The sequence below is a fragment of the Helobdella robusta genome (genome assembly GCF_000326865.2).
Source record: "Helobdella robusta unplaced genomic scaffold HELROscaffold_30, whole genome shotgun sequence".
Lineage (NCBI taxonomy): Eukaryota > Metazoa > Annelida > Clitellata > Rhynchobdellida > Glossiphoniidae > Helobdella > Helobdella robusta.
Window position 1 is genome coordinate 2291902 of NW_008704502.1, and position 13209 is coordinate 2305110.

Below are 13209 nucleotides of genomic sequence, written 5' to 3' on the forward strand. Positions count from 1 at the left end.
TCTACCCGTTATCATTAATGTTATAATTATAGTGTTATTTTTTATTATTATTAATGCTGTTGTTGTTGTTGTAGTAAAAGTTGTTGTTGTTGTTGTTGTTGTTGTTGTTGTTGTTGTTGTTGTTGTTGTTGTTGTTGTTGTTGTTGTTGTTGTTGTTGTTGTTGTTGTTAGTATTAGACCAGATACAGTAATGATGTACCTATGGGGTGGATGTCTCTTGTTACTTCAGTTCACCTTTTAAATGTTTTGTCAATGTCTGCTGCTGCTAATATATTATGCCAGTGTTGTCGCGAATGTTGTTGTTGCTGTCGTCAGAGCCTGAGATGCTAGCTATAATGATGACAGTATTTCTATGCAGCATTGATGTTGCAAAATTCGTTAAAAATTTTTTAAAATGGGGTTGTCTTCAGAGTCGTTCAGAAATCTTTTGCAATGACCAGGTGTTGCAATAAAAAAATAAATTGAGCAGCAAAAGATGAAAAACTACTTTCTGTGAAAAAGAGTTGTCGATATGCAAGGGTTGGTTAAAAATGGTTTCAACAGCTTAAACAGTTAAACTTAGACGGTATAAAACAGTCTCTTGAGGCAATAAATAGACAGTCCTAATAAATAAACAATTACCATTCTAAGCCGTTTCAGAACTGAACGTCACATATACTCGCGTTCATTCAAATACCTACTGGGCTATCTGTGGGAGAGTTAATCTGACTGCTGTATATAAGAATACAGAACATCTTTGCGACTACGCTTGTCTCTGATCCATGTGAAGAAAAATTTTTAGTGTGGGACCTGTTTGTTGGACTGTGCAACTGCAACCGTTTCAAGGAGACTGCAACAATGGTGGAGACAATCCTCCACAGTCTGGTTGAGACAATCCTCCGCAGTTTTGGAAACGAGAAACGCGCAAATTACAACGGCGACAAAAACGCCTGCAACGAATGAAGACGACATCGTCAGCAACAACAAATCACCAACAGCTCCATGACAGATTCCAACTGCACTGTGACGTGACATCGTCAAGACAATACTCTGCCTCTCTGTTTGCTCACGTGTATTTTCTCGCTTTCAGAAGCCGTTTAATGTCAGCACACAATTTTTTGCGTATGTATGTGCTAATGCGTTGTTTTTATGCCTGAGCGTATGTCTCTCTCTCTCTTTTTCTCTCTCTTTCTCACTGTGGTAATATTTTGTGTGTGCATGTAGGTTTGCGAGGATGTTTAGTCTGCGAGCGTATTTTATTTAGATATATTTTTAAACGAGTGTGTGTTATTGAGCGAATTATTTATGTGTGTTTGCATGTGTGTGAGTACGTGTGTGTGTGTGTTTTTGTATGTTTGTGTGTGTGTGTTTGTATGTTTGTGTGTGTGTCTTTGTATGTGTGTGTGTGATTGTTTGTGTGTGTGAGAGAGAGAGAGAGAAAAAGTGAGAGGATTTGAGTGCGTGATTATTTATACAATCGATTTTTACAATCATGGTGACAACATCATTTCAAAATTAACACCGTATAAATGGTGGAGTTTATTGTTTATGGTGATCACTTGTCATCATCATTCTGGCATCTACTATCACCACATATCATCTTTATCGTCATTACCATCATCATCGTTATGACGGTGCAATGCCACTACAATCATAACGACGACGACGATGATGATAATTATATTTTCTTATTTTAGATTATTATACATAATTAAAGTCAAACATTGAATGAAATTTGATACAAAAACGCAATAGATATACTGCTGTAGGAGTTTTAAACTAACGTAAGAAGTTCAATGACATTGAGATGATATTATAAAATGGAAAATGATTATAAATTGATATTATGAAATAATGAAATAATAACACATACAAACACACACACACACACACGCACGCACATTATGGAATGCAATGATGTAAATAATAATGAAACGATAAAAATGAGATAATGATATGATGATATAAGTGAAATATCTCTTTGATTGATTGCTTGTTTGTAGTCTTTGATTTTTAGTTTGCCGACTTTAGCAGTTTTTTATTTACACTAGAGGCAGATAACTGACTGGTCAGTGCGGAAGTTGATGGCTTGGTTGATGATGGTGACGAAGACGACGACGATGATGCTGATAGAGACGAAGATGGTAGAGTTATGAATGACTATGATGGAATGAAGAATAACGATTTTACACTCTATCCTAACATTTCAGATGATGACGAAGATGATGAGGAAGATGAGGACGTTGATGATGTCATCACAAAAATAGGTTTTATTAATGTTATAATGATAAGTGACCTACATAATTCATGTATCAAAGTTTGATGACGTTGATGATGACATCACAACCTATTGTGATAAAAAGAAAACAAACAGCAGATCAAAATGATGGTCAGTGAATTTATTATATTTGTGTAAAATTAAATAATTGATAAACAAATCAATTAAAGTAAAATAAGTAATTGATTGGTATTAATTATTTCCTTGATTTAAACAATGATTTTAATTATTTAACACCCGCTAGAGCTCCGAAAAAATTTAATTTCAACTTCGGTCTTCTTTTAAAACTGACATTTTGTAAACAGTTTTTTAAATTTAAGTTTTTGCCAAAAATTTTGAGTCAAATATAACTTCAAAAGGTTTTTTTTGAAATATTGTTAGGGAATTGTTATTTCCAATTTTTTTATTTTATTTTTTAATTGCTTAAACACATTTTTGTTGCAAAGTATTGTTGATTTTTCTTCCCTGCTACTTCTCTCAATCAAACTTGCTAACTACAAGTAACTAAAAAAAATGTAATAAAACTAACTCCATTCCCTAACTTAACTAGCTTCTCTATCTGAACTAAGTTTATCTTGTCATAATTTATTAATTCAATTCAGTTGTAGATACTTCTCTTTTTTTTCAATTTCTAACCAACACATCCCTTTTTCATAAACAAAAATAAATTTTAAATTACATATTAAAATCTTTTATTATATAATATAATTTAATATATAAATTATGAATATAATGTATTATATTATAATACTAACAACAGCTACTAACACCATCTACCATCATTTCATTTCCATATTAGCAGACTATCTGCAGACAGTGAAAGAATAAAAGGACCGTGTGGAATCAACTTAACTGAATAGAATAAAAATGGTTGTTTGTTAAGACTAAGAGGGACATGGATGTGTTATTATACTATAGCCTGTTAATTCCATGCACTCTACCCGTCGTCATCTTCTTCATCATTCTCATGTGGCTAGGAAGGATGCTTTTCACCAACAATTGATCTCAACTTTTTCGTAATTTGTTTAAATTTTGAATTTCTTCTTTGTGGATGTTTTATTTTCATTTGTTTTTCAAATCTTAAGTTAAACTAAGATAATAAAATATATAGAATCATTAAAGTTTAATGATTCTATGCATTTTATTATCTTAGTTTTTTTCTATATTGAACAAGTTGCCTAAAATTTGTCCATTTTATATTTATTGTCCTTTCACTATTATTTATAATTATTAAAATTACTATTAATTTTTTATTTATTTATAGATCGACCATTGGTTCAGTTCTGCTAGTATGAGATCAAAATTCTGCCAGAAAGACAACCTACATTTGGGATTCATTCTTCTGGAGCAACTGGAGTTGCTTTTTTATTTGCTAACCATATATGAAGTGGTGGGTGTTGTTATATGTGTCTCTTTGGATATTATATGCATGTATATAATATGCAAATTCTGGTGGAAGACCAAATTCTTAAAAATGTTTAATGAACTCCACCGATTTATTAGTGCTGAACTACGTTTAACATCTACATAATATGTAATAATGTATATGAGTGAAACGTGTCAGTATATAGGTATTACTAACCTCATAATTAGCTTTCAACTTTTCTCCTGTTTGCTTACTTCAAAGAATTTACAACAAAACCGTTATTCAGAAAACTTTTTAAAACCGTTTCGTTAATTTTTTTTTCTTTAACTGAATCATCTTCAATATAAAATTTCATCTCATGAACAAACTTAGAATGAGATTTGATATAAAAACATATTTAAATAATGGGGCAGGTTTTGGGATTTTGTCAAAGTTATCACTCGTTTATGTAAATGTCAAATGTTTCACTGATATGCGACAGCTTTTTTTTTCCATGTTTTTAGGAAAAATTTTTGTTAAAACTTCAATTCATTTTTTGTCTATTATTTTCAACCAAAATTTATAAATGGTGTATCATGTGTAGGATATAGATACAGATAATGAAATAATTAAACAACAAAAAGTTCGCAGATAACGTGGTTGACTTGTTTATATTCCTCTGTACCTCTCATTAAACTACTGATTTGACAAATCAACATTTTTCAATTTTATCTAGCTAAATTTGCACATACACACACACACACACACACCCACTAAATTCGCACATACACACACACACACACCCACTAAATTTGCACATACACACCACACACACACACACACACACACACAATGTATGTTTAATATTGGAGTGTTTTATGAATAAAAGTTATGAGTTGATGTAATAAGCGATAACATTTGTTGTTTTTGTTTCATTTAATCACGTTAGTGTCAGTTTCGGATAGTCAGCTAAGGAAATCTAATGTCTGAATAAAACTAAGTCAACTAAGAAAATCTTATGCCTAATGTAAAGAAATTTTTCTTGAAAACGTTCCAAAGTTTTTTTTCGTATGTGTTAACCACTCGACACGATCAATGCGGATGTAGAGTTGTTAATGATGTTTGAAGATGAGTGTTTAATCAGTGACTTCAATTATTTCCAAACGCTTCACGCAACTCACTAACGAAATATTAAAAACCGGTTTTGTATTTTCACATTGCTTTTTTTCTATTTAACAGTCTTTTTTTTGCCAAGACTGTTAAATAGTTATCGAATCGTAAATTTTTTAATGTTCATTAGTAAGTTCACTTTTAAGGTTGGAATTCTTTTCACCATTTGGCAGCGACGAGTGGACAGAAAGTGCAAGTCATGGAGAGCTTGTTATTCACGCTGGAGCATTCATTGCAGACCCAGGAAAGGCATTTCTTGCAAACCAGTGGCGAGTTGGTGGGCGGCTGTTGGTTCATGTAGAAACAATGCATGCACTTCCAGACGTTTGTTGTTGATGACGGCGAACCCGTTGACCCTGGCGAGGGAGTTAGTATTTTCAATTTGTTTTCGATCGATGATGTGGGCTTAACGTTGAATGGTGGAGGTATGATTAACTTTGCTTGTGCTGGAACGTACTGCGTTGATGTAGATTTGTAGGATGATGATGGTAAAGATGATGATAACAGTGATGAAGATAGTGAGGCATTTAATTGCTGTGACGACGAATTGAATGCATCACTCGAAGATGCGTTGTCGAAGGAAAAGCCAACAATTTTAAATCCTTCCTTTCCGTCGTTTATTAGATCCATGAACATACGGCTGTTGGTGTTGCCATTATCTCGTCGGTGGCTCACATTATTTCTTTTAACGATGTTGCTGCCGTTGTCGTTGTTTCGGTTGGGAACGCTACTATGGATGCCACTGATGTTATTGCTGCTGTCGTTGTTAGGTGTCGTTGTATAGTCACCAATGAAAAGACTGGAATTTAAATATTCGAGAAAATCATTTGACTGATCAGACTGCATGATACTTCTGACGAGTTCTCCAGTTTTCAAGTGGCAGCACGTGCACTTGTCCTCGTTCCACACGTTGATCTGTTTGCAGTAGAAGCATCGCCATGTTTCTGACAATGAGGGTTCTTTTTTTTCTGACAATAAGGGTTCTCTTTTTTCTGACAATAAGGGTTCTCTTTTTTCTGACAATAAGGGTTCTCTTTTTTCTGACAATAAGGGTTCTCTTTTTTCTGACAATAAGGGTTCTCTTTTTTCTGACAATAAGGGTTCTCTTTTTTCTGACAATAAGGGTTCTCTTTTTTCTTCCGTGGTTTTGTTCAGCGGTTTTGAAGTAGTTGCTTTTAGTGAAAAATTTGTTGCAGTTTTTGGTGACGATGGGTTTGTTTTGCGTTGAGATAACGGAGCGCTCACTTTAGTCGTATTTTTTGGGTTCGATATCTTGTGCGATTTGTTTGAAGTTGAGTTCAAAAAAGGTGCTTGCCTTTGTGCAAGACTTTGTGGTTTGGGAGGCGGAGGTCTCACTGGAGGTTTAGGTTTGGTGGTAGGTGCGTTTGAAGCTGTCGTTGTCGGTGTTGAGGTTGGATTTACTGTTGTTGATGTTTCAGGATTGGTCAACATGCGCTTTTTTATTTGCTCCTGGATATCTTCAATGAAATCTGGTTTGAATTGTTGCTGGTCGGTCAAGTTGTTTCGATTGCTTTCCGAGGGCTCCAAGTGTGTATGAATGTTTACCAGATGAAGTTCTTCATTTTGATTATTACCATGAACAAATGTTGTTTCATTTCTACATGCTTGTTTTGTTTTTGTGCGGGGTTCAGTTTCATTGTCAAGTTCTTCAACAGAAGGAAGTTGGTGACTTGTTTGTACTTCCTGTTTTAGTTGTTCTTGTAAATGTTGTTGTTGCTGTTGTTGAGTTTTTAGCAGCATCACTTGTTTTACCAGAAGGTCGATTTGCTCTTGTTGTAATATAATCTGTTGCTGCTGCTCATTATATTTTTCAACGTTTTTGCTCGCTTTCGTGTTAGGAAAGAAGAATGTTCTCAGCCTGCTGGCAACATTATTGTTGTTCTTTCTCGCCTGTGCCATCCTGTTACTACCCGGCTCTGACAGGGTTGCATTAAGACACTGAGCTGGTCTCACCTCTACTGAACTGGCAATGTTGCTTGTAGCTGCTTGTATCTGTCGAGGTAGCGGGTTTGGTTGGCTCTGTGGCTGTTTTAGTTGACAATGGTCTCTGATAATGAGATATCCAAATTCATCAAATTCGCCATCGCATGATTCTCTATTGTGGCTAGGATTGTTGTTGTTGTTGCTGTTGGTTAGATTGTTGTTGTTGAACATGTTGTTGTTGAACATGTTGTTGTTAGATGAGTTGTTGTTGTTGGTTATGTTTCTAGTTGCGTCAAAAGTTCTACTGCCGTTATTTATACGATTCATGCCGAAAGTCAGTGTTGTGCTCGGTCGAAGTTTAAGAAATATGTTGAATTTATAAGAATGAGAATGACGATATAGCTGTTATAAGATGAAGTTATTACGATGACGTTGTGATGATATAATAATCTAGGTATGCACGTGATTTGATCATATGAAGGTTTATGTTCTCGTGACACATAAAGTCCATTGCCGATGAAAGGAAAATTTAACGCCTGAATGGGTTATCATAGCAGATGACTGAGTTGAATTGAAATGAACAGCTCATAGAAGGAGATGTCTCATCTACTAATTTTGGCCAACGTAAGCTTTCATCTGGACTGAATTCAGTGTAAATATGTATTCGTTTATTATGTTAATAGAGTTGATGAAATAACGATAAGCTAATTTCGAGTTGGTTGAAGATTATCCCAATTAATTAAATATAGAAATTAATATTCAGTAATACTTAAAATTTCAGTTTATTAGTATAGGTCAGTTTTTGAAATAATATTCAATTATCGCAATCGATGAAAATAACTAGAATTTTTTCGGTAAAAATTGCCGTTTAATTAAAACAATTTTACTCGTTGAAAATTGAAAAAAATTATTTACCTGTACTGCCAACATGACAAGACTGTACGAAGAACAATGGTTTGTAAACAAACTATTAAGGAAGTATAAACTAAGCAGCAGATAGTGATCTTTGTTAATAATCACTCTGATATTCGTCCCTTTTAGAGCAATACCGCTAAGTTAATCAAAAATTTCGTGGAAAAGTTTCATAATCTCCTGAATGAACAAATTTTCTGGTTATTTCATATGTGAATAAAATTTCTTACTCATTAGAAAATGTACGTAAATATTTTTATAAAAAAAAATCGGAAATCGTTCATCGTCGTCGTCGTTGTCATGATTCTTGCTAAAATTAAACGCCTTATTTGAAAGTTTATATATATCTATATAAATATTAATATATATATATTATATTAATATATATTTTCATACTAATAGTATATTGTGTATATTTACATATTATATAATTATACACTGCATAACAGCTTGTAGAATTAAATAAAGGCTGTTGCAGCGAGCATAACAATGCCATCGCTACCTGTAATTAGCATGAACGTTTAAAGAGTCCAACAGTGAAGACAACATGTAACTACGTGTAGTACTCGTGTTAATGACTCACTTTTTGTTTGCGATTAATTAATTAATTAATTGCTTTTTCCAGTTGTTCGGTTTTTTCCAACCTGTTGATTCAAATACGATTTGTCTCACGAATTGTAAAATTAATTTTTACCTCAGTTGTTTTTTCAACCCGGTTCATCAACCGTTTAACTATCCAGTAACTTATATGGTCATTTTTTCTTTCTGGCATTCGTCCATCCCTTTTTTATGTTCCTTTCTTAATCCGTTAACCTTTCATTCTTTGAATTAAACCATTCTCTTCATTTATATGATAACTTATTTGTTTTCTTATTTATATGCAAGCATTTAACACTTCGGCTTGCCCACATGTACATTAGAATTAGTTAACATGCTTCATGAAACATCAATCTACACTTTCTTGCAATAATAAATAATAAATGTAGAAAAACTATGAAATTTCGTAAAGTCAAACACGTGAAAAGTGAAATTACATAAATCTTATCAATTTCATTATTATCTTTATTAATATTTATTATTATTATTTATTATTATTATTAAGGAAAAAACGTTTAGCCAAATAGCTCCTTGTTCAAACTAAAACGAAGCACCAATAAAAATGTACAACGTAGAAAATAAAATTACATAAAAAAATTACATAAATAAAAAGCAGTTCACTTTAGCAACAAGTATGATATCTAATTCATTATTCATTAGTCCTTTTGAGGTAATCTTAAAAAGGTGTGCAATGTGCAGGTTTTGCAAATGTGCACATTGTGATAGTTTTTACATTATCTTAAAATGGTAGTATCTTTTCGTATGCAAATTTAGTAAATTTTGTATAAATAATGTTTAACTTTAATAACCTTTGGTCATGTGCTCGTCACTAAATTTATTTAAATTTGAAGCAAAATATTAATTGTGCAGAAATTAATTGGTAAAAATCTATTTTTTCCACACATTCGGGCTCGAGTTGGGGTCGCATAATAATTGTTTTAAAAGTTTGAAATGTAATTGCGCAGCAACTGAAATTGAATCGAACTTTCGATAATCGTACTTACCATCACCATTAATGACGTACTCAGTCTCTTTAAGTCTAATCCAATTATGTTTGGTCAAAGTGATTCAAATTAATCATTTGTTTATTTTTATTGAAAACGTAAAGAATTTCAGTTACAAATTGCAAAATTTTAAAGTGGTGACGGATCTGGAAAAACTCGTATCCGTTGTTTTACTTTTCCCAGTTTCATCAGCCCTTCATTCATCCAAGAATCAAGATTGTTTATTTCTTCTTCCGTGTCTTTCATATCGAAAGTTAGAAGTAACATATTTTCTTCTTTCATATTTTTATAATCTACTCGCAGCTTTTTGTGAAAAGATTCGTGCAATGGTTTCGATGTTAACATTGGTGTCGATGTTCTTGGGATTGGGTTGGCTGCGAGTGGAGGTAGTGAATATGAATCACCATAATCATCGTTGTAAACATCCTGATTGTCATCATTAACAATTTTATCATCATCTTCGTCAGCACTTTTTTCTGGCCATTATAAACAGAATCTTCCGCTTCAACACTTTGGTAGCCATCTATATCTTTGTCGTATGAATTTTTTTATCACTTTTGTAAAATGAAGGCAAAAATGATTCCAGCATGCTGACGGAGACCAATGAAGGTGAGGTGATAGAGGAGGAAGGCGACCAAATGGAGGTCAGCATCCCTGTGGATGTCATCGAACTTCCATTCTGTTGAACATTTTCCTGCGATGGTGATGTCGATGAAAATGATGAACTCATTTCTGTCATTTTTTTACAAGAATAATGGTAAATAACGATGAAACAACGTTAGTTTATTTAAGTCTACGATTTTACTCGACATTCAAAATTATATTTAACATTAATGAAACTCCTCCCTATTGATACTATTCCAAATTTTGTAAACAAAGTTATTTACTTTACTGTACAATCACTGCTTTATGTATGCAATTAAGAGTTATCGATTGTTGGAATCGATAAAGTTGAGTTGAGTTAATTGTTTTAGGTTAATTTCCATCTTACTTATTGGTTTCATACATTCCTAAGGTAAGGTACTTTTTCTTTTTAAGATTACTTTCAATGTTATAATTTGTTTAGAATTTTACATAAAACTGTTAGCCGTTAAGTTATCAAATTAACATAACGATTGGCAAAGTGGTTTTAATGCATCTAGCTGTTCGGTTGTTGCAAAGTTTGTTGTTAACCATCTTTGTTTGACCGTGCACACTCTATCGAATAGTCGTGTTGAATTTTTTGCCTGAACATTTGAGTAACATCACAAACAACCCAGGTTACATTTTCTAAAAAATTTTAAGATATTTTTTTTTGAAAAGGGGAGTCTAAAATTTTCAATCCTTGGCCTTATCTTGTTGATATCGAAATATTTGAAAATATTTGAAGTAGTTATAGGTTAGACATAGTTGCCAACCGTCCCGAATTGGGCGGGACAGTCCCGTTGGCACGTATGGGTTATCAAGTGCACATTTGCAGCCAACTTTCAAATAAAAGTTTTTCTTTTTCATCTGGCCGAATTTGTTAAACGTTATTCGGTGATAAGGTGTATGGATTAATGAAAAAACTTGAACAAATAAATCACGACAGAATAATCGCTATTTATAAGCAACAATTAGAAAAGTTAATGTCTAAACATGACGACTCCATTATTAAAAAAATATTAATTAACACTGGCTAGTTGGTCGTTTACGTGAGAGTTTGCACTTTAGATGTTGTTGTTGTTATTGATGTCGAAATACCTACCGGACCATACCTTTTTTATGTTTTTTCTAAAGTATGCGATATTGCTGTTGCCTGAGTTACTACAGTTGTCTCCTTTGTCGCTGCTTAAGATTATAAGACAGATGATGCATATAGGGTATTGATGGGCAATGATCGATAGACATTTGTTGCAGACCCAACATTTGCATTTGTAGCAAATCAAAGTTTGTGATGACGATAACGATGATACTAATGATGGCATGGAAGATGAAGATTTGGAGGGTAAGTTACAGACGGGACACGACCATACTGGAGGTGGCGGCTGTGGTGGAGTTGGTTTTATGGTGGACCTCGGTGGAATGGGAGGTGCTGATGAACATGGATAGTTGGCATGTAATAGAGACATAGATGAAGAATGAAAAATAGGAGGTGGGGGTAAGGTCCTTGTTGTTGGGATCTGGAAATTTTCGTACTTATGCGGATGGTGTTTTAATTGTTGTTGAAGTTTATGTTGCAGCTGCGGCTGTTGTGGTGGTGGTTATGGCTGTTGTGGTAGTGGTCGTGGCTTTCTTTTTTTATGATGTTGGTCCAGCTCTGGATTTTGTTTTTGCTGAGCTGGACCTGGTGGTTGATTGAAATATGGCAACTGGTCAGGGTCAGTGAAGGGGTTATCATCTGCATTTCTGTAAATAATTTCATATTCACAGAACATCTTTGACGATGACATTGCTTTTGAATTTAGTGATGAACTTTCCGGAAATACTGATGACGAATCTTGGAAAGAATTACTTTGTGAACTAATTATAGGAAAGATTAATGATTGTGTTTGTGTCGATGATGACGTAAGCTCTGGTTTTGGTGATGGTGATAATGGTTGCATGCTCCTGCCATCGTTGCTGCTAATGTTTCTGTTGTTGTTGTTGTTGATTTTATTGTCGGTTGTGCCTGTGTTGACGACTTTGTTGTTGTTCATGTTATTTGGGCCAAAATTAATTTGATTGTTGTTTTTGTTGTTGATGGCATTTTTGCAGCCGCTATTTGCGTAACCTGGTCTACTTTTGATAATTTTCTCGCTGTTCGTTTTGCTTTTGTCTGCGAGTACGTTCCCACGATTTTCGCCATGAAAATCTACCTGGATTATTTTATTTATTTTTTCTTTGTTATTATCACTATAAAATTATTATAAATTTTTCAAAATTTTGAGATTCATTGTTTTTGCTGCTGCTACTAGTGTCTTTGTGACTACTACTAGCGTCTTTGAGGCCACCACTGGTGTCTTTGTGGCTGCAATTATCCGCATATATAAAAAGTTCTTTTGCTTCTACGTTAGATGTTGACAGAGCACTGTTTGAAAAATTTTTGTTTATTGCTATTGCTCCAGGTTTATCATTGTTTAAATTTTTATTTTCGGTGCTGCTTTGATTGTTTGTAGAGTGTTTTTGCTTTTGAATGCATTTGCGATTCTCATCGTTAGTGGGGCCAGTGTTGCTCAACTGATTTGTAAAATTTTTATTGAAAGCTTTAATTTCATTGAAATGTACGGATGCGATTTCAACAACTTTTCCACTTTCTTGTTTACAGCAGACACATTTATCATCAACCGACATATTCTTGTTTCCACACATATAACAAAACCAACTTGATTGGTCCTGCGCATCTGCTGCTGCTGGGGTTGGGGTGAGGTTTGGATTTTTTGTATTAACTAATAATGAACAAGTTTGCTGGCGGGAATATTTATGCGTGTCAAAATGACCCTGGAATCCTTTGTTCTGTTCGTTTTGTTTTTGAAAAAAAATTTTTCCTCCTTGTTTTTCCTCTTTTTTATTTTCAAAAAAATTTTGTTGCCTTGCTTGCCGATCATGTGATTGGTTTTGTAGAAATGTTTCAGATGAGGAGGGGTGAGTGCAAGGGCCAGGAAAAGAAATAAGGGAAGAAGAAGAAGACGAGGAAGAAGTGGAATCTTTGCTTCTTATTAGAGGTTTAGGTTTGACCTTTAGACCAACTTTTGGATTTGCATTTTGGTGTTTTTCATCTGTTTTTTCAGAAATTTTTTCCACAACGCCAAATTGCGTTGTTTTTCCAACATTTAAATTTCTTAGCAGCACAGTTGTCACATCTTCTTGGTAACCTAGTTGTTGCATTTTTAGAAAAAATTCTTCCAACAAAAATTCCAATTGAAGTTGGCGATCTCCTTCTTGAAATTGTTGATTTTTAGGTGGCTCCAGGTCAGTGTCACGAAAGGGCCAGCATCGTCGCAACTTTCAGTGCCACTTTCGCCATTGCAATCATCGTCCAT

At 33.8% G+C, this 13209-nt stretch overlaps 2 protein-coding genes across 2 annotated transcripts; both read right to left on the minus strand.

Annotated features, from left to right (window-relative positions):
• Window positions 1-5713: 5713 nt before the first annotated feature.
• On the minus strand, window positions 5714-5908 carry HELRODRAFT_146185 (hypothetical protein; the record flags this gene model as incomplete). Its single annotated transcript, XM_009022168.1, has 1 exon — window positions 5714-5908. A coding segment is annotated over one exon (195 nt), but the record flags the coding sequence as incomplete, so codon positions are not given.
• Window positions 5909-9358: 3450 nt separating this feature from the next.
• On the minus strand, window positions 9359-13209 carry HELRODRAFT_174747 (hypothetical protein; the record flags this gene model as incomplete). The annotated part of the gene is made up of 8 exons (XM_009022169.1): window positions 9359-9532; window positions 9700-9758; window positions 9825-9923; window positions 10627-10720; window positions 11264-11370; window positions 11535-12045; window positions 12473-12579; window positions 13077-13209. 8 exons carry the CDS (start codon window positions 13207-13209, stop codon window positions 9359-9361), a joined length of 1284 nt encoding a protein of 427 aa, XP_009020417.1.